Raw genomic sequence first — 23,197 nt, 5'->3', positions numbered from 1 at the left:
GTTACCACTGTGCAGGCTGGTGGTGGTGGTGTAATGGTGTGGGGGATGTTTTCTTGGCACACTTTAGGCCCCTTAGTGCCAATTGGGCATCGTTTAAATGCCACGGCCTACCTGAGCATTGTTTCTGACCATGTCCATCCCTTTATGACCACCATGTACCCATCCTCTGATGGCTACTTCCAGCAGGATAATGCACCATGTCACAAAGCTCGAATCATTTGAAATTGGTTTCTTGAACATGACAATGAGTTCACTGTACTAAAGTGGCCCCCACAGTCACCAGATCTCAACCCAATAGAGCATCTTTGGGATGTGGTGGAACGGGAGCTTCGTGCCCTGGATGTGCATCCCACAAATCTCCATCAACTGCAAGATGCTATCCTATCAATATGGGCCAACATTTCTAAAGAATGCTTTCAGCACCTTGTTGAATCAATGCCACGTAGAATTAAGGCAGTTCTGAAGGCGAAAGGGGGTCAAACACAGTATTAGTATGGTGTTCCTAATAATCCTTTAGGTGAGTATATATATATATATTAAAAAGAGAACCGCTCTGAAGTAAGTATATGAGAGACTTTAAAGTGTTCTGCAAATGTAGGCCTATATAATTTTGAGTATTGTGACTTTGGAATTCACTGTTGTAAATATATCATTGTCATAATTACAGTGGAAAGTCCAAAACCAAATGATGTATAATAGGTACTTTGGCCGTTACTCACTAACCAAAGCTGATGGGAATAGAAGGGTGTTACTGCACAACCGGAGGCTGCAGTCTCAGGACTGCATTTCTAGCCTCCTATAGTTTTTTTTTTCTCATTGTTTTATTTATTTTTTGTATGCATGTAGCCTATATGCATGTATTAGCAGCTCATACTATTTTATTTATAGCACTTGCTATTTAATTCTGTATATTATGATGTAAGGAAATTTGTTTAATTGTATACACTTTATTATATAATTATTGTCCTAACCCTAAACACAGCTACCCGTTGTTAACCCTCTTGAAATTTTAACCCTAATTTATTTCAATAGGCCTATATTCTATATACATTCTCAAATTCAGTTTTCTTGGAAAGAAAGACTTGTGTCTTTGCGAGACTTCAGTTCACAGCCACAGCGCTTCTCGTCTAATGTGTGACCCACTTAAAGTGCACAGTATAAAAATTGCGTGTTTATTAGTATTAGTAGTTAACACTTTGAAATACAGTTTACAACATCCAGCAGTACAATGAACTGTTTTGCACAGCTAAATGCTATAGGGCGTGGGTTTGCTTTTGACGATGGTGGGGACAATTTTTGATAGATCTTTGACAACAGTTTCATGTCACCTAAAGTCTTTATTTATAGCTCATGGTAGCCAACATATTCATAATTCATATATAGAGTTGTTGTTTTTTAAATGAATGTTTAACAGACAATTACACAACTTAGATTTTGTGAACCAACAACATCAGCATCAGAGCGCTGGGGGTCTTTATGAATGAATGAATGCATAACGTTTGTTTTTCTGTCTGTAAGCTTTCTCTTTCCATTTGCTCTGAGTTTGAAGTATGGTGTTTGACAAAACATTGATGCACCTTTGTTAATTCCTGAAGTTAACTTTTATATTTACTGTTTTAGACTGCTGTCTTGAATTGGGTGCAATGCCTGTGAGTTGTTCTAAATGCAGCACTGCTCTTCTCGTCCGGTGTGCGACTACATTCCTCCCATGTATTAAATGCAAGTCCTTGAAAGGGTCCCTTGCGTCCCCCCCTAATTCTATGCCCCTGATTGGCTAGAAAACGCTGTCACATAAAATAGAACTGCGGTCCTGAAACTGCAGCCTCCGGAAGTGCAGGAACATACCATTTCCGAATCTTTGAAACCTTTTTTAATCGATTAGCGCTCGAAACACCTGGTGACGCCTGCTTGTCAAAACGTGTAATACAACAAAATCTCAGGTCAAACATGCATAAAAACAGCTTTTACAAACCCACTGCAAATATTATATTGACCAATATAATAATCAATATCAAGGGCATGTTGAAGTCCAGATTAAAATGTAAAAAAAAAAAAAAATATTTGAAAATAAATAGGCTAGTCTATCAAATCTGTAATCTCGAGATGAACACTATTGCGAATTACGGAAAAACTTCAACGTATGCAAACGAGCGCATTTAATTGGATAATGCATAATTTGCAAATTATATTTTGCAAAAGTTATAATGCAAAACAATGTCTTGATGTGCCATGATTAATCAACTGGGGAAAGCATGGTGAGATTAACATTTTTACACCATTCACCTGTTGTAACTTATACCTTAAGTACTGCAAGAGTAGGCCTACTAATAATACTAAATAAAATTATACATACACACAATGTATAGAGACTATCATGTCCAAGTTGCTCAAGGCTGCAGTGCCCTCTTGTGTCCGAAAGCAACAACAGATCAAGTGCACAGAATGAATACTAACTTTTAATGATCAAGAAACTGAAGATGACAAATGCTTCACCATAAGGACGAGCTTCGGACAGAGAAAAAAAAAAAAAAGTGTCAAAAATCTCACACAGGTTCTAGAGCAGTCCGTCTACGTCTCCTACAGGGTGAGCAGACAAGAGGAACAGAAACAGGTTTAGTTCACATTTTGTTAAAGTTCGGCCCCTTTCAGACATACTGTACATTGGCATCACAACTTTTGTACAAACAAACTGTGATCCATTCTTGCATAACGTACATATTCTTCTATTGCATCTCCAGTGTTTTTGTTCTAAAAGACATTATGCACTTCATAACTTAAATGGTTAGCTTATAAAACAAAATAAAGTCATATATTAAAAATCCATTAAGCAACAACCTTGTTACAGCTAGCTTTGACACATCTTTAATACATTACTGGTATCAAATACTTCAACAGGCTGAACATTTGCATCTCCAAACAGTTTCTTGTACAATTTGACAAAAATACCCACACCGCTCTTTACTTCACTGCCAAATGCTGAAGAGACTTCACTTCATTAACTCAATAAGAAGCCGGTGAGGGAGCCCTAAAAACAGGACAGAACCAGAAACGAAGAAATGGCCTTCCTTTGGGTATACAAAGCGTGCTTTTCGATATCTTGTGCTCACGTTCACCACATTCACACACCGCTCATCATCGACGATATCCAAGACACAAATTGACGTCAGTATCTCCAGCGTGTAGCTACGACTCCCAAACCAAACCACGCACAAAGCTACAGCTTTCATAGGTTACCATTTGTGTCTTCATCGCTGAGAACGCAAGGAAAACAAGTAAAAATGACAGATGACGAACAAGGAAACACACAGATGTAAACATTTTTATCGTTTGGAAAATAAAAGAACACCCGAGGCTGTTCGATTTCAATTCTCAAGTCACTTTGTGCCATTTTAGTACCAGTTATTTGCTGAATCCCGTATATTGCATCAAGATCATTTTCAGACATGATGAAACTCTTTCAGGAGTGTCGCTTAGACCTTTTGGGTCACAAAAACTACTGCAAAATGGAATGTTAGGCTGACAACTAAAAGAAAACAATCTGGCACATCAATCTAGAGGAATCGTGTGCAGCAGCAGGTGTGAAAACATGAAATACTGTAATAATAATAACTACAGACATTAGTCGGGGTAGATGTCCGGCTTAATTTCACTCATAAACAAATTAATTCATGAAACACCAGCGGTGAATCTCTAAACTGATCGTTATTAGATTGAAATGTTCTGCTTGTGTCTCATTTATACGTTTCTTCACCTGACTAAGGTCTGTAATGTACTGCAAAACAAAACTGGTTTGTACATCAGATCTGTACATGTTGTTGACATGCATGTTTAATCCCTTAAAGGTCAGGTTTTCTTTAAGAAAACAAACTGATTCCTTTTTTATATTGACAATATGCCACTCTATAACATGATTGGCTCCAATAGAAACCTCTCAGACTGGGATTTCCATCAGTTCTTGATGGATTAAACCCAGTTTCACCCAATTTACTGAAAATGTACTCAGGCTGACCAAGGTGAGTTTGTTTCTTCATCAGATTTGGAGAAATGTAGCACATTAGTGTCTCAGTAATGGATGCTCTGCAGTGAATGGGTGCCGTCAGAATGAGAGTCCAAACAGCTGATAAAAACATCACAATAATCTACACCACTCCAGTCCATCAGTTAACATCTGGAGAAGACAAAAGACGCGTGTTTGTAAGAAACAAATCCACGAAGACGTTTTAAACTAAAATACGAGTCCAAAATTCATAATAACACTTGAAAAAATCAGTTTCCAGTTGTCCTTCACATTATAGATGTATATTTTTGATAAAAACGTCTTCATGAATTTGTTTCTTAAACACAGCTTTGGTCTTCTCCAGATGTTAACTGATGGACTGAGTGGTGTGGATTATTGTGATGTTTTTATCAGCTGTTTGGACTCTCATTCTGACGGCACCCATTCACTGCAGAGCATCCATTACTGAGACACATTTCTCCAAACCTGATGAAGAAACAAACTCATCTACATCTCGGATGACCTGAGGGTGAGTATAATGTCAGCAAATTTTAATTTTTGTGTGAACTATTTCTTTAAGACAGATATATTGGAGACCGGTTGTAACAAAACCCTCAAGTTAAGCATGATAATTCTTCACTTGATCATTTTCTTTTATGAATTAGAATTAAGGGTTATCTCAGCTTGGGGTTCATTGTAACCGGATCAGATCTCTAGCGATGAGTCTCCAGTGGTGGTTTTTGGCTACAAGCCGTTATTATTTCTCATCTAGCTCGCTAAAACTGAAGCGACGTCATTTGTTGTTGTTGCTTATCGACAGTCAGATGATTCATTTGACGTCTACAGTTCTCTTAATATTAGTTCTTGGATTAGATCAATCTCACCAGGTTTAACTAGAAAAAAAAAAAAAAAAACTCAGTCAGTCGTTCATAACTAAAATAGTGCTGTCAAACGATTAATCGCATCCAAAATAAAAGGTTATATTTACATAATATATGTGTGTGTACTGTGTATATTTATTATGTATATATAAATACACACACATACAGTATATATTTTGAAAATATTTGTATGTATATATTTATTATATATTAATATATTTAATATAAACGTAACATTTTTCTTAAATATATACATGCATGTGTGTGTATTTATATATACATAATAAATATACACAGTACACACATACACTATGCAACCAAATACTTTAATTTTGGATGTGATTAATCGCGATTAATCGTGATTAATCGTTTGACATCACTAAACTAAACGCATTTCCGACGGCAGATTTCTCCCAAAACATTTCTTACAAAAGCAGGCACCAAACAAGAGCCCGTTTTTCACTAGCTGTCCTCGTTTACACTATCAAAACTACAAGGATTCGGTTTCTAAACTAACATCTGAATTGGCAGTTTCCCGATCAAACACATTTGGTAAACTACAAATCTTCTCAAGTGCCTCGAATCGCTGAGTCTCCATCGCCGTTTAGCATCTAGTCCGTAAGGTCACGTTATGAGTGGCGAGCGGTTTCTACTGCGCTACGAGGACGGGAACGTCAGTACTCCGTTGCAGGCATACGAACATACCCGTTAAAGGCAAAAATAGCGTTAAAAATACCAAAACTAAACGGGAAGAAGTTCAAATCGGAGCGCAAAGAATTCAAGAACGCCATTGCCGTAGTCGTTTCAATGGCGGAGACAGGAGAGTCAGTCAGTCTGTTAGTGTTCTGTACAGTTAACGCAGTCTAAAGCCGACGGATTTCAAGCCGAATTCTGACGATACGCTCTCCTTTGGAATACCAGATCCAATCGTTTGGGCAAAGAACAAGGAAAAGCGAGCAAATAAAGCTGGCGACGTCGACAAGGAACACTATCGCTGTTGAGGAGAAACCATGGGAGAAAGAGACCAATGAAAACAGGACATTTTCCCATCCGTTATTCCATTTCCTGAGGCGTTTAAAAAAAAAAATCCAAACTTGGAATTTTTTTTGAAAAGGGAAATCCGGGAAGTCTTGCAATGGGTTTTGAGCTTCCAAACAAGCAGTCGCCGGTGTGTTCATGCACATGTGTGAAATGATTTGTAAGCGTCGGAGCATGTGCTTATGTACAGTCTGAGTGTTTTGGCAGACGTGGGTTTCTAAGGTGCTGATGTTTGGAGCCGGTTCACAGCGTTTGACGGGGACAAACAGACGTGTGCGGATGAAGGCCTTGTGATCGGGTCTGTGTCGTTCTCTCGGCTGTGGTTACTGGTGGACCTCGTTGGCGAGGAGACTGTCCTCTCCGGACTGGAAGTCGGCTTCGTTTAGGCTGCTCCCGGCGTTTATCATCTCCTCGTCCTGCGAGGACCCCTGACCGTCGTCCTCTCCACTGCCTGCTCCGGTCTCGTCAGAGTTTGGGTCCTGCAGGACCTGGGCGATGTACATCTGCTGCTGAAAACAGACACACAATAGTCATAAAAAGATCTGCCTGTTTAAACATGTATGAAATGAAAAACAGAATCGTCTTTGATCGTTTGATTTGAATCTCACAGAGATCCTATTTCGCCCCCAAAATCAACAAGAATAAGACTAAATATGCAATAAAAATAAAAAAAATATTGAAAATGAAACATGAAATTATATTTTGCATAAAGCCTGTTTTCAGACTATTAAGATTATTTGCATTGTGCCAATATTTCAGTTACAATAAAGCACATTTTCACTAGCACTAATGCACAAATAATACATTTAATAACAATAATAGCAATAATAATAACAATTCAGACACAATTTTATATTATTAAAATCAGCTATTTAATTCAGAACAACAAATACTACCATTATGTATCACTTGTACTTTACAAAACATAATATAAATTAAAATGTAATTTAAATATTATCATCATAATTAATTATAATATTAATAGCAACAATACTACATACTATTTGTTATTATTCAAATCAGCAATTTAATTCTGTACAACAAATACTACTTTAACATATCAGTTTATAGTAATAAAAATACAATAAATTAATGTATTTTAAATATTATTATTATTAATTAAGTATTTAGAATTTATCAAAATAACAACAACAATACATGCACAATGTCTTAAAATCAGCCATTTAATTTTGTACAAACTGTGAAAACAATAAATTAAATTATTTAATGATAAATTATTTAATTTTAAAAAACAATAAAATAATGTTGGAATTATTTGTTGTTATAATTATTGTTTTTATAAATTACTATAAATGCTTTTTATTGTTAAAATACCTTATTCAAATAAATTTTATTTTGTACATAAAAATACTATCCAAATATCAGTAGTACTTACAATGTTACATTGTATATAGACAATGTAAATTAAAGATCATTTAAATGAATTATTAATAAGTATAAGAATGATCTTGGAGATCTTGATGTTAAAATAGAAAGTAAAAAATAAAAGTGAAAACAGTTGACTTTTTAAAGTCAAATAGAAAAACAGCCTGTTTAACTCTAAGGATCCTATAGAGGGTGAAAAATGACCATGAAAAACTAAATTCTGACTGTTTTCGGTTGAAGAAACCACGACTAACTTCACGCTGGGAACGTACCTGAGATTTGTTGGAGGGTGAGGATCTAGCAGGGCGTCCGTTCTCCACTACGTCGATCTCCGCGTCATTGGTGTCGATCTGTAACGAGACAGAGGTGCTGGTGAGCGTTTCTGCTCTGGGGCAAGTAACAGTCTACCTGAGCTACCCGTGCCGCCCGGTGGACTGTACCCTGAGCTCATACCTGCAGTACTGCAACCCGTACCTTGTAGTTGTGCGCGCTGAGGTACTTGAAGTGACCGAAGCACACGTGCGACAGGCAGACCACGATGGTGATGATGAGCACCACGAAGGTAAACATGGACGTCGGGGTCAAAAACCCTGAGAAACCAGAAGTAGTAAGCCACGTTTTGATGGTACTCTGATGGTTACCCTATTTACCTGTAGTGTCTTACTTTAAAGTAGGATATTTGTGACCCTGGACCACAAAACCAGTCATAAGGGTACATTTTTTGAAATTGAGATTAATAGATCATAAATAAGCTTTCCATTGATGTATGGTTTGTTATGATAGGACAATATTTGGCTGAGATACAACTATTTGAAAATCTGGAATCTGAGGGTGCAAAAAAATCTAAATATTGAGAAAACCGCCTTTAAAGTTGTTCAAATGAAGTTCTTACCAATGCATATTACTACTTATGTGCTACTTATTACCTGTGCTACTTATGACTGCTTTTGTGCTCCAGGGTCACATATTTGAGTGAACGCACCTGTCCGCACGGTGGAGAAGAACAGCAGCCAGAAGAGGCAGAGGATTGGCGCAGCCACCACTTGATTGACGGCTCCCGAGTGGATCTTCTTGTCGAGTTTGGAGGGCAGGTAAGCGTAGTACATGTTGTACCGGTCCACCAGGTGCTTCAGGAGCATGTACATCAGTCCTGAGGATGACAGGTGAATTACAGTATATTACATTTCCATCCAGTGTCTCATTTTAGGCCCTAGCCCGGCCCGAGGCGTTCAGGCCCTAGCCCGGCCCGTATCCGACAGCTTATCAGAATTACCGGCCTGAGTCCGACCCGAGCACGTCTTTTATTTTATTTTCCCCTTCTCCCAAAACGGCTCATGTTTCAGCTATTAAAATAGTTCAGTTTTGTATGTAATGGCAAAGTGGTTATATTTCATAATTAAGCTCATTTAGAAAAATGTTTGGAGCATTTTTTGTTCATTAAACAAGTTTTTTTCTTTTTTAAAGTAACGACCAAGCGGCCAGCGGCAGACCGGCAGGCTGATCATAGCTTATGTTTGATCAATTTATCCTTCTCAAATCATCACGACTGGCCTAAAATAAAATCTATAGATATACTAAAACAGTAACAATGTTTAAAAGTTAAACCTAGATAAATGTGCGCTGCATCCAGTAGTTTGTGCGGAGAGAGGAAGTTAAGCGCAGGACATGGAGGCACCAGCGCAATCAATTGCATTTTTTTTTTCAATGGAAACATCTTACACCGTAATATTTGCTCATAAAAGGTAAGAGTAATACACCATTCTGAACTGTAAAGGGTCTACTTTTATTTGTGTGCACTCACAATATCAACAAAACGTTGTGCTTTTATAAAAAAACAGGAGCGCTTCACAAAAATGAACCAAAAGTCAGCAAATACATGCCTCACAGACATGATAAATGCATCTATAGAAAGCTTTAATGAAATAAATCAAATCGAAAGCCAAAACTCTTTCATTATAATCATAATCGGTGAAGATGCACTTCTCGTCTAATGAGGAGATGGTGAATCAGGATCATCATCTTCATCAGTAAATAATTCAAACATCTCCTTACTATTTTCCCTGGACACATTCATGGTAATTAATTTTGCTGGGGCTTTACGGCAAGCTTTATTGCGTGTATTTGAACACAGAACTCTTCAGCTGCGCTGATGGCACTCGCTGCTACTGCGGCACACTAAACACCGTCGAGCCGCTCTTGACAGTCGCGGTAGCATGTGTTGTTTCCACCAGCGTGGCAAATTTTTTTCAAAAATAAGGAGAAGCCTAAAACAGGCCCGAGGCCCGGCCCGCGAAATGCAGGGCTGTAGTCTCCGTTTACAGTAAATGCTGCTCCATATGAACTCATGAGTTTCTGTCTCCTATAACATCCATTTGAAACCATTCTCCTAAACGTTTAATAAGAAGCACTTACAAACCAGCTGCTGTCAAAAAAGAAGCTTTAAGACCCCTGCGGTTGTGTGTCAAAATAAAAGCTTGATGGTTTAACATTTGAAATTGGAAGAAATTAAGACAACCAAAAAATATTAGCAGCGCAAATGTACACTATAAAACACATTTATATTTATCAATATAATGTGTGTGTGTATTTAAAATAACACATTATTTATAACTATCTTACAAAATATTATGTAGCATTTTTATACATTTATAATAATATTTATGTAATACGTCTTATGTTTAGAATTTTCATTCAATAATAAGTATAACTGTATTGAGATATAATTAATTGATATCAACCTGAAGCTTTAAAAAATAAAAGTAAATAAATAATAATAAAAATAATAATATTAATAATTTAGATTTTTGATTGGTGAAATACTGATTGCCATTTTTCTGATAAAAATTAAGTTAGATTATAGATAAGTTTTAGTAAAGTTTTTAAATAATATCTATATATTATTTATTATATATCATGGCATTATTATATTAGTTATTTTAGTACGTCAACTTAAAAGAAAATAAGAAATGTTGCCTTGATAATTAGCTGAATTAAAATAATTTTATCTTATTTCAGTTAAATGTTTATTTTAAGTATTTTTTTTTATTATTTTTTTTAGTTAATGATAATAACCCTGATCATAATTAGATTTTTCCTATCAAATCATACAGACCTACACACCAGCAAACAAGAAGTGACATTAAAAATGTGAAAAATGGACCTAAAATATTGAATGCTCATATCTACTAAAATTATATTATTTCACCAGCTTGTAGTAGTAGCACGCTGGTGTATAGATGAGCTCAGAGTAACCAACATGAATGAAAGGCCACAAAACTACTGTTGTAATCTCATGAGGACTGTCTTAGCATCTTTCAAGTGACAAAACATCAGCCTGTAGTGTGTTTTCATTTCAGATGCAACATGTGATATCAACTTGTGCAGACGGGCGGACGTGAGGTTAATCGCATCAGATGTGAACCGCTGAGTCCCAAATGAGCAATTGAGCATCTCCATCTGTGCTTACAGTGTGGGCTGAGAGATGTAAATAAGGTTTCCTCCGCAGAACAGCGATGAGTCACACACTGCCAGCTCAACGAACGCCTGTGTGTGTGTGTGTGTGTTTCTGAGAGACTTCTAGAAACAAAGTGAGCAAAAGCTCAGCGACAGAAAACAAAGAGATTACTGCTCCAATGCAGCAAGTCTTCCCTGTTTGTGTGCTTTTGCAGTGAATATGCAGGCAGAGGATCTATATTTAATCTGACACACAGACATCCCCACACATGGCGTGTAGACAGGTGCTTCTGCTGGCACAGCTTGCATATTCCATTGTTGAAGCTGCAGACGTGCGGCCAGCAGGAGGCGCTCTGGACACACACACACACACTTTCGGTCGTATCATTCACAGCATTTCTCCCTGCATCCTCTCTTTCATCCTTATTGTTCGTCTGTCTCCCTCTCTCTGATTGGCTGTCGGCCTGTGGTTTCGTGAATGGGCTGATGTGGAAGTGGGCGTGGCCTGACTCACCGAAGGGGACGATGATTGGGCAGGTGATGCTATACGTCATAACGACGGTGAAAACACACATCATCCAGGCGTAGGCGGCCCCGAACTGAAACTCATAGGCTTGATGCTGCGCACACACACACACACACACACACACACAACACAGACTGGAATCAAATCCAGATGAACAGCAGGTAAAAATAACTCATTGTGGGAGGATGAATCTCACAAAACTTATCAAAAACACAAAAAATTTTTAATTTTTTTGCTTAAAGGAAAACAATCAATTTCAATTTTCAATTAATACAATTAATTAATATTATAAGGACTATTAAGATTTTTTTTTAACCATTGTGGCATTTTCATGACAAAAGAGCACATTTTACATTACTGTAATACATATAAACAAATTAATAAAAAAAAAAAAAAAAAATTAATTGTAAAGTGTTTACACATAATGGTAATATTTGTTGGTCTGCCTTTAAATAAAGCTGGTTTAAATAAATAAACAAAAACAAATTAATAAATCAAATTAATTATATAAATGAATAAATGCGTAGATAAAATACTGTACATTAAATCAATTAATAAATACATGAATAACTGAATAAAATACAATTTAATAAATGAATGACTGACTGAATGAATAAATAGATTTAAAAAATACAATTAAATGAATGAATGAATAAAATAAGGTAAAGTTTATTTGGCTAAAATGTGTTTATTCATGAAAATAATGTCACAATGCAAAAACAATTTAATGATCCTAAAAACATTTCCTAAAATTTTTTTATTTTCTTTATGCAAAATATCATTTCTGATTTTTTTCTATGTATTTTAGGATGATGCATGACCCACATGTTCCTGTCAAGTTTTGCTGGATTCACCTGAGCATTAATGATATAAGAGCATTATGTGAATGGTTTGAAAGGACGGCATGTGCATCTCTTCGTACCCGTTTGACGTTGCGTCTCTCCGCGGCCGAGCGAGCCAAACACAGCCGGATCATGTACATGAGCAGCCCGGGAATCCGCAGCAGATCCATGGCGTTTCCGATGAACGCCGACGCGATGACGTAATTCACAAAAAATGCTCCGTTATCAGGGAGGAAGACACACCTGAAATTACAGATGAAACCAGATAATCAGCACCTCAATATATGCACTAAATCAAATCTATAAAAACTAAAAGCAGGTTTGTGAACCGTTAACAACATTCAGAATTCAGTTCATTAACATATGAATATTTAAATAAAATGCTACAAGAAAGCAAGAAACACATGAAGCAGCAAGAACACAATACAATAAAATATGTAAATTAAACGTATTTAGGATCTTTAGAAAATTTGGAATATTAGATCATTAATATATGAATATTTAATTAAAATGTTACAAATGGCAAGCAAGTTTAAGCATCTCAATAAAAAAAAAATAATAATAATATTCGCAATTTCAGTTAATATATGAATATTTTTAACAAAATACTACAAGTGACAAGAAATTTTAAGTGTTTAAAAAATGTAAATAAAATAATCAAAGTTCAGTTCATTAATATATACGAGTAATAAAAATGCTGCAATTGGCAAGAAAGTTTAATTCAAAACAATAATTCAACAATAATTCAAAACAATAAAATAAAAAAATAATTAAAACATTCAGAATTTCAATTAAGTAATATATGAATATTTAAATAAATTAAATTTAAATAAAATTATTAAAAATATTAAAAAGTTATGTTCATTAATATATGCATATTTAAAATAAATTCTACAATTGGCAAGAAAATTTAAGCATTTAAAAAGCAAAAAAAAAAAAAAAAAAAAACTAAACATTCAGAAGTTCAACACATAAATCTAAATATAAAAAAAATACAATTCTACAACTGGCAATGAAGTTTGAGCATTTAAAAAGAAAAGAAAATGAAATCTGAACAACTAAAACATTCAGAATTTCAGTTTATTAATATATGATTATTTTAATTAATAAAATGCTACAACTGGCAAGAAAGTTTAAGCAATTCAAAACAAAATAAAAAAATTCATTTCATTTCAGAACTTACTCAAATCTGACGGTGGCTTCGGCCAGGAATTTTTTGTCAAACAGCCAGCGGAAGAAAACATCCAAACTAACAGAGAAGAACATTTAGTGATATGAAATTGGCATCTGAAGTTTAACACTTGAGGTTTGTGACTTCAACAAGCCTTCATCTTGAAGAGCGCTAGCAATCATCCCCAGCAAACTAGTAATGTTTAATGTATTAAAAAGCTAATAATAGTAAAATCATTCACCAAGCTTCTGCCCCAAACACATAAGCACAAATACTGCTGATGGAGTCTCACAGGGACGTCTGCATCAGAGCTTCAGGCAGATACTCCGACAGATATAAATAATGAATTAAATATGCAATAAACAGATTCAAATAAACCTCCCCCACATCCACAGGGTCTCTCGCCCTCATCACAAATGTAAAAATCTCAGACAGTACCTGCTGAGACCCAGAGACGGCAGCAAGAGGACCATGAAGATCAGGAAGGTGTAGCACTTGTGCATGGTGGTCCTGTTCTCACCCGACCTGAGAAACACAGCAGATAAACACCTGACTCTTCAGAGCAGATATGTGACCCTGGACCACAAAACCAGTCATAAGGGTCAATTTGTTTGTAACTGAGATTTATACATAATCTGAAAGCTGAATAAATCTTTCCATCGATGTATGGTTTATTAGGATAGGATACAACTATTAGAAAATCTGGAATCTGATGGCGCAAAAAAATCTAAATATTGAGAAAAATCGCCTTCAAAGTTGTTCAAATGAAGTTCTTAGCAATGCATATTACTAATCAAAAATGAAGTTTTAATATATTTATGGTAGGAAATATACTAAATATCTTGATGGAACATGATCTTAATATCCTAATGATTTTTGTCATAAAAGAGAAATGTATAATTTTGACCCATACAATGTATTGTTGGCTATTGCTACAAATATACCTGTGCTACTCATGACTGCTTTTGTGCTTCAGGGTCACATACCTGATTTGAGTTGTGTGGGATTGTGGGATTGTACCTGGTCCAGTGGGCTTCGAAGAAGGCTGAGTAGTAGACGATGGTGGGCAGCAGGGCGGAAAAGGCCCAAAGGAGCAGAGTGGGGAAGAATTGGGTGATGATCGGGTTCTAGACACACACAAACACAGACACACCACCTTGTGTTTACACTCACAAAAATCACATTCACCCCAAAATATGTAGCTAATAATACAAAAATATTCTTAATATTCTTGCAAAAATAAATAAAGCCTGTTTTTAGGACCATTGAAATTTCTTAGAGTATCAAAAAATAAATAAATGAATAAAAAAATACTAGCTTGATTTATAACTACTCAGTTATTAAAGTAATTTAACTATAAAATATATTTAAAAATAATTTATTGTATTATTATTATTATTGTAACAATAATAATAACATTTATTAATTAAAACTGAATACAATTATTATTAGTATTAGTTTTGGTGTTTATAACTGATTCAGTACCTATTTTATTATACATAATGATAATAATAAATATAATGTATTGTATTTTTACCATCAAAAAAGATGGTATATTATTAATATTGCTATTATGATGATGATTATGATACATTTTGAACTTATAGTAATTCTACATTATGATGGAGGCATAATGTATTGTCATTATATATAATTTATTATTATTATTATTATTATTATGCATAATTCTATATTATTATACCAATATTTATTATTATTAATACAATTCATTCATAAATTGTAAATAAATATTCATTATCATCATTATAACACAACTTGTCATTACACAATTATTAATTATTAATAATTAAATGAACGTACATTCAAATAATATTAAATATAATGTTATTGTTCTTATTAATATAATTTATTATTAAGTTATTACATTATATTTTGTCATGAAAATAATGCAAATCAAAATGTCAATGTAAAAAATGCTAATACAAATGTAATTTCTTTCTTTTTGGTATTATTTTGAAATATGACAATGTCATGTTCTTGTCTTTCACAATATGAGAGATGAAATCTGTCTAATCTGTGGAGCAGGAGGTCTTGCTGGGTTCATGTCACCTTCACACATCACTCAATAGTAAACTCAACAGCCCTGATGAGCCGCTTCACGTGTGTGTGTGTGTGTGTGTGTGAGATGAAGACAGATCTACAGGAGAAAGACTGAGAACCTCAGCTGAGGCTGGAAATAGTTACTCAGATGAATCACATCCATGCTAATCTGGCATTTGTCCTGCCGTGAACGGGTGGCATGGCACATTTTGTGATTGCTCAGTCGATGTAAACATCAAAAAATGTTCTGAACGACTTTGCATTTTTTGGCACCATTTTCACTTTCACCGACTAAAAATGACTTGATGCTAGACATATCCATGGAGTTTGTGTCAGACTTACGTTCAGATACTCCACAGGCTTGGTGACATTGAACTTGTCCATAGTGGAGATGATGATGGCCGGGGTGGTGAGGAAGAAGAGGAGGATGAAGAGGATGCAGTTAATGATGAAGCAGCGAAGCCACCAGGAAACTCCTCCCAAAGACAGATTCTCCCTGCGATCAAGACACACACACAAACACACACACACGCTCAGCTCTCAGCTATCGACTGCTCACGGGTGATTCCTGCACAGAATGAGGTCAGCACAGAAATGTTTGACAGATAAAGAGAAACAGCGGCTGCTGGGAATCCAATAACAGCGTACTGCTCACTGTATACGGCCTACTATGTTTTTACTTTAGTACTGTATGTGAAACAGTGTTAGAGTCTATGAAATCAGATTAAGATTTTTTTCCCAAAATTCCAAAAAAAAATCCAAATTTTTCTGGATTCCATTTTTTTACAATAATTTCTTTTTTTTTGTAATTATTGAATTTTTAGGGCTCTATGAAATCAGTTTTTTCCCCTCACACTTTGTTTTATTTTTCCAAAATGTTGTGCTTTCTATCTTAATTTTTTCTGTTTTCTGATTTAATAATGTTTTTATTCAATTTTAACAATAAACGGCTTATCTGGCTAATTTAATTATTAAAACATATTATAACTGAATATATTTTACAATAATAGGGATCTATGAAATCTTTCATCTTTTCAGAAAATCTGGGTTGTCTGTGATTTAGAATTTAATACAAATTTCTTAGCAAAAATATCACTAATCAAATGAATGCATAAAACATTAACAATTTAATTAATGAATTAATCATTATGAAATTGTGCATTGTACCATAAATCCTATTTTTATGATTGAATTAACAACAAATTAACATTTAGGGTCCTATGAATTCCATTCCAGATGGACAAATTCATAAATTCTGTTTTTTTGTTTTATTAAATTCCATTTTAATGGTTTAATTAAACTTTAATAATAAACAGCATGTCTGATCAATTTAATAATTAATAATTTCACAACAATAGTCCCCAATGAAATGTTTATCTTTTCAGGAATTCTGATGTCTTCTAATCTTTCTGGATTTATGATTTAATATAAATGTATTGTGTGGTGGTAAGAATAAAAGCACAAACCATTAAAATGTTATTAATTAATCTTTCTTTTTAAATTCTTTTTTATGACTGGATTCTGTGATTTTGTCTCTGTTTTCTGCATCGCTGATATCATAGGGCCCTTCAGTACACATTATGAATCAATCTTAATTATTTGCAGACCCATTAAAAAATGAGCTTAAGAAACAGAAGGTCAAATCAAATGCTTTGCATAAAAAGTATTAGAAAAAATATCAAATGGCTTCCATAGGCACTGTGATCCAGTTCTTCACCAATCTAATGGGTCATTGTCCATGCATGCAGAAAACATATTATGACCAAAAGAAAGAGAATGAGTGAGTGAATGAGTGTATTCCTTACCAGCGCACGTTTTGGGGGTCTGGCGCGTAGCTGACGCTCCACTCATAGATATGAAGACTGTCACTGAACTGAGAGGAACGCGGCTCCTGATGGCAATTACAGCCCTGACACTGACACGCGTTAAAGTCCTTCAGGATGCTGCAGACACACACACACACACACACACCACGAGCAAAACACACAACACATCAGCATCAGATACAAACCCAGAACATCAATACATTTATTAAAAGCAGCAGAAATTTCAACCAAGGCACATTTTTCATTGAATACCAAAAAGAAGCAGTATCATATATGTATGTATTGTGGTGGGAGGAGCAAACGACAGACACAGTGGGTGTGGCGTCAGGCCTCGGAGAGGTTTTTATTAAACAAAATAATCAAATATAGTGTCCAAAAGGGGGTAAAAGTGTCCAAAATAAACAGGGGTTCTGGTGTCCTCGTCGTGCTGCGGGGCTCGTGAAGGAGGGCAGTGTTCGGAAAGGAAGGGTCCAGGGAAGGGTTGGAGTCCGGTGGCCGCACACGCTCCCCTCTCGGATCCGGGAGCGAGTGGTGGCGGCTTCTTTCCAGCGGCTTCGTCCTACTCCTTGGCCCCCGGCACTTCTGGGGGATTAAACGGCCCGGCATCCTGGCCCATCAGCCGTCACGGGTGCGGCAGTCTCCCTTCTCAACGCTCCCTTCCTGGACCCACGAGGACAACAGCGTGCATGCACGGGGAAGAGACCGGTCTTTCGAGGAGAGGCGTGCTCGGCATTTAAACAGTGGCGGTGATGAGGCTCTATTCAACATCAGGTGCGCCTCATCACACACCGCCAGCCCTGGCTGTTTCAACGCCCCTCCTCTCTCACACACCCACTTCCGTCGGGAGCCTGGTGAAGGGCGGCGAATACGGGACGGGGTGGTGATGATAATAAGGGGGAAGGCAGCCGACTCTATACATGCGTGTGTGTGTGTATATATATATATATATATATATATATATATATATATATATATATATATATATATATATATATATATATATATATATATATATATATATATATATATATATATATATATATATATATATATAAAAATTAGAATATCATTTTTTTTTTGGTAACTTATTTCAAAAAGTGAAACTTTCATATATTTTAGATTCCTTACATGTAAAGTACAACACATTAAAACACATGTACACATTACATGTAAAGCAGTTTTTTTGTTTTAATTTTGATGATTAGACCTTACAGCTCATGAAAGTCAAAAATCAGGATCTCAAAATATTAGAATATTTCCTAAGATCAATCAAAAAAAAGGATTTGCAAAACAGAAAAGTTCAAGTTCTTTAAAGTATGTTAATTGATGCACTCAATACTTGGTCGGGGCTCCTTTAGCACAAATTCCAGCAACAGTGAGGAATGGCATGGAAGCGATCAGCCTGTGGCTCTGCTGAGGCACTATTGAGCCTTGAGCTCATCTGTATTGTTGGATCGACTGTTTCTCATCTTTCTCTTGAAAATATCCCATAGATTCCATATGGGGTTTAGGTCAGGCATGTTGGCTGACCAATCAAGCACAGTAATATCATGTCAGCAAAGCACTTGGAAGTGGTTTTGGCAGTGTGGGCAAGTGCTAAAGTCCTGCTGGAAAAGGAAATCAGCATCTCCATAAAGCTTGTCAGCAGATGGAAGCATAGAGTGCTCCAAAATGTCCTGGTAGACGGCTGCATTGACTTTGGACTTAATAAAACACAATGGAGCAACACCAGCAGACGTCACGGCACCCCACATCATCACTGACTTTGGAAACTTCACACTGGACTTCAAGCAGCTTGGATTCTGTGCCTCTCCAGTCTTCCTCCAGACTACAGACCTTGATTTCCAAATGAAAAGCAAAATTTACTTTCATCTGAAGAGAGGACTTTGGACCACTGAGCAACAGTCCAGTTCTTTTTCTCCTTAGCCCAGGCAAGATGCTTCTGACGTTGTCTCTGTTTCAGAAGTGGCTTGGTAGCCCTTTTCCCTTAAGACGTAGGAGCGTGGTGACTCTTGATGCACTGACTCCAGCTTCATTCCAATCCTTGTGAAACTCTTCCAAGTGTTTAAACCAGTTTTGCTTAACAGTATTCTCAAGCTTGTGGTCATCCCTTTTGCTTGTGCACCTTTTCCTACCCAATTTCTCCCTTCCAGTCAACTTTGCATTTAATATGCTTTGATACAGCACTCTGTGAACCGCCATACCTTTCAGTAATGCCCCTCTGTGACTTACCCTCTTTGTGGAGGGTGTCAATGATAGTCTTCTGGACCATTGCCAAGTCAGCAGTCTTCCCCATTATTGTGGTTTCAAAAGAACAAGAGATACCCGGAATTTATACTGTAGGGATGGTAATTTATTGAAACTCAAATGTAAATATTCTAATATTTTGAGATACTGGATTTTTGACTTTCATGAGCTGTAAGCTCTAATCATCAAAATTAAAACAAAAAAGTTTTGAAATGTTTTACTTTACATGCAGTGAATCTAGAAAATATGAAAGTTTCACTTTTTGAAATGTTACCAAAAAACATTAACTTTTTCATGATATTCAAAATTTTTTAGATGCACCTGTGTGACACACACACACATATACATATATACACATACATACATACACTGACCAAAATTATAAACGCAACACTTTTGTTTTTGCCCGTTTTTCATGAGCTGAACTCAAAGATCTAAGATTTTTTCTATTTACACAAAAGGCCTATTTCTCTCAAATATTGTTCACAAATCTGTCTAAATCTGTGTTAGTGAGCACTTCTCCTTTGCCGAGATAATCCATCCACCTCACAGGTGTGGCATATCAAGATGCTGATTAGACAGCATGATTATTGCACAGATGTGCCTTAGGCTGGCCACAATAAAAGGCCACTCTAAAATGTGCAGTTTTATCACACAACACAATGCCACAGATGTTGCAAGTTTTGAGGGAGCGTGCAATTGGCATGCCGACTGCAGGAATGTCCACCAGAGCTGTTGCCTGTGAATTGAATGTTAATTTCTCTACCATAAGCAGTCTCCAAAGGCGTTTCAGAGAATTTGGCAGTACATCCAACCGGCCTCACAACCGCAGACCACGTGTAACCGCACCAGCCCAGGACCTCCAAGATCGTCTGAGACTAGCCACCCGGACAGCTGCTGCAACAATCGGTTTGCATATCCAAATAATTTCTGCACAAACTGTTAGAAACAGTCTCAGGGAAGCTCATATGCATGCTCATCGTCCTCATCGGGTTCTCGACCTGACTGCAGTTCGTCGTCGGAACCAACTTCAGTGGGCAAATGCTCAGATTCGATGGCGCCTGGCACTTTGGAGAGGTGTTCTCTTCACGGATGAATGCCAGGGCAGATGGCAGACAGCGTGTATGGGGTCGTGTGGGTGAGCGGTTTGCTGATGTCAACGTTGTGTATTGTGTGGCCCATGGTGGCGGTGGGGTTATGGTATGGGCATGCGTATGTTATGGACAATGAACACAGGTGCATTTTATTGATGGCATTTTGAATGCACAGAGATACCGTGACGAGATCCTGAGGCCCATTGTTGTGCCATTCATCCACGACCATCACCTCATGTTGCAGCATGATAATGCACGGCCCCATGTTGCAAGTATCTGTACACAATTCCTGGAAGCTGAAAGCATCCCAGTTCTTGCATGACCAGCATACTCACCGGACGTGTCACCCATTGAGCATGTTTGGGATGCTCTGGATCGGCATATACGACCGCGTGTTCCAGTTCCTGCCAATATCCACCAACTTCGCACAGCCATTGAAGAGGATTGAACCAACATTCCACAGGCCATAATCAACAACCTGATCAACTCTATGTGAAGGAGATGTGTTGCACTGCGTGAGGCAAGTGGTGGTCACACCAGATACTGACTGATTTTCGGACCCCCCAGAATACAGTAAAACTGCACATTTTAGAGTGGTCTTTTATTGTGGCCAGCCTAAGGCACACCTGTGCAATAATCATGCTGTCTAATCAGCATCTTGATATGCCACACCTGTGAGGTGGATGGATTATCTCGGCAAAGGAGAAGCGCTCACTAACACAGATTTAGACACATTTGTGAACAATATTTGAGAGAAATAGGCCTTTTGTGTACATAGAAAAAGTCTTGGATCTTAGAGTTCAGCTCATGAAAAATGGGGGCAAAAACAAAAGTGTTGCGTTTATAATTTTGTTGTAATAAATTGACTGAATATGCTTAAAATAAATAGACTTATTAAATGGCTTTTTGGAATAATTGATTTTGACTGGATTCTAAACCTAATTAACACATTCAAAAATATGTGTGTGTGTGTGAAAATATTGTTAAGCTTCATTATTTCATTGAACCTTTTTAACCTTCATTCTGAACCTCTGACTGAAATGATCAGTTTACTGATATTTTTTAATAAACATTTAAAAATATTAATACAAATATTAAGTGCAATTAAAATATTATAAAACTAAAATTATTTTACACAGTATTTGTGCACAACAGTTTAGTGTCATCCATTATTGACTTAAAATATTTTCATTTAAAAATCTAGTGTGTATATAAATAGAATCAAATAAATAGACTTCTTAAACAGCTCTTTGGAATACTTGATTCTGATTGGATTCTGAATCTAATTATTTTTGTTATATTTAAGAACTTTTGTGTGCAATATTTTATTTCCCAAATTACTTAATTTAGTACAATATATAATATATATATATATATATATATATATATATATATATATATATATATATATATATATATATATATATATATATATATATATATATATATAAAATTTTTATTTTTTATTTTTTTTAACAACAATTTATTTTACAATATTTTTTACACAATATTATTATTATTTTATTTGTATTATTATTTGTAGCTAGAGCTATCTGTTTTCTAAAGCTCATGTGTCGCTCGTCTCATACTCACATTGCCGTCATGGCCTCGTTCTGGAAGGTGATGAACGCCATGCCCAGGGGTTTGGTGTTGACTTTCTCCTTCTCCTTCCTGTACTCCTCTTTCAGTTTGGCCTCCAGTTTGGTGTAATAACTCACAGCCTCCTCCTACAAAACCACACAGACTTACAGCTCGACTGCATCACAGAACATCACCGAACATCAGCAGACACGAGCCTCCAGAAACCATTTATTTATTACTTCCTCCCAGAAGAGCTTTCAGTTCCTCGGAGTGATTCCCTGACAAGCCACAAATGCTTTTATTCAAGGACACGCTATAGGAGTTCATCAAACCCAGAGTGGCTTAAAAAAGGATATGATTGATTAAAATAATTTCATTTGAAAATAGATTTAAACATGTAAATACATTATTTTGAAATGATCAGAATATGTTTTGACTTATTAAATGCCAATTTGGAATACTTGATTTTGATAGCATTCTGATTCTAATGATTGTATTTTCAAATAATCAATAATAATAAAAAATAATTAAAAAAGAATTATAAAAAGATTTAGCAAAATACTTTTATTTATTCATTATCCAATCATGAAAAAAAAATGGTTACATGAAAGCAACCAATAAATATCGATGATATTATACCTCAGTAGATATGAATTAAATAAACAATTTTAAATAGCAACCATTAAATGCTGAATATTTATTTAATGGTTAAATATTTACTAAGGTATCATATATTTTAAATTAATTATAAAGTATTCATAGCTTTACACAATTGTTTAATTAAAAGCAACCAATAAATAATGATTATAATATGCTTCAGTAGATTTTGAAACAATTAAATCTTCAATTAAATAAACAAATTAAATTTTAAATGAGTCATTTCATTAAGCGATTTATTCATATTTTATACAACTTTTTATATAACTATAAACAATTTTCATTAAGTCTATTTATAAAGTGATTATTCATATTTTTGATACATGCATATGAAAGCAACCAATAAATGTTGACTATATTATACCTCAGTAGATATTTAAAAATTAAATCATTTTAAGTAAGTCTATTTATTAAGTCCTTATTAATATTTTTACACA

The 23,197-nt window shown here is 35.7% G+C and overlaps 1 protein-coding gene across 1 annotated transcript in view; it reads right to left on the bottom strand.

The window, feature by feature from the left end:
• Positions 1-6,239: 6,239 nt before the first annotated feature.
• Positions 6,240-23,197, bottom strand: part of LOC306854804 (CSC1-like protein 2) — a gene marked incomplete at both ends in the record, with an annotated part of 38,806 nt that continues 21,848 nt past the window's right edge. The window contains 12 exons of the mRNA XM_079393031.1: positions 6,240-6,422; positions 7,575-7,652; positions 7,777-7,892; positions 8,285-8,452; positions 11,270-11,375; positions 12,204-12,366; positions 13,307-13,372; positions 13,733-13,819; positions 14,315-14,421; positions 15,698-15,851; positions 17,161-17,298; positions 22,116-22,249. Of these exons, the coding sequence (XP_079249157.1) occupies positions 6,240-6,422; positions 7,575-7,652; positions 7,777-7,892; positions 8,285-8,452; positions 11,270-11,375; positions 12,204-12,366; positions 13,307-13,372; positions 13,733-13,819; positions 14,315-14,421; positions 15,698-15,851; positions 17,161-17,298; positions 22,116-22,249 (1,500 nt within the window). The remainder of the gene's footprint in view (positions 6,423-7,574; positions 7,653-7,776; positions 7,893-8,284; positions 8,453-11,269; positions 11,376-12,203; positions 12,367-13,306; positions 13,373-13,732; positions 13,820-14,314; positions 14,422-15,697; positions 15,852-17,160; positions 17,299-22,115; positions 22,250-23,197) is intronic.

This window comes from Barbus barbus, assembly GCF_936440315.1.
Source record: "Barbus barbus genome assembly, chromosome: 35".
Classification (NCBI taxonomy): Eukaryota; Metazoa; Chordata; class Actinopteri; order Cypriniformes; family Cyprinidae; genus Barbus; species Barbus barbus.
The sequence above is the reverse complement of the archived record's forward strand: the minus strand, read 5'-3'. Positions and strand labels throughout refer to the sequence as shown.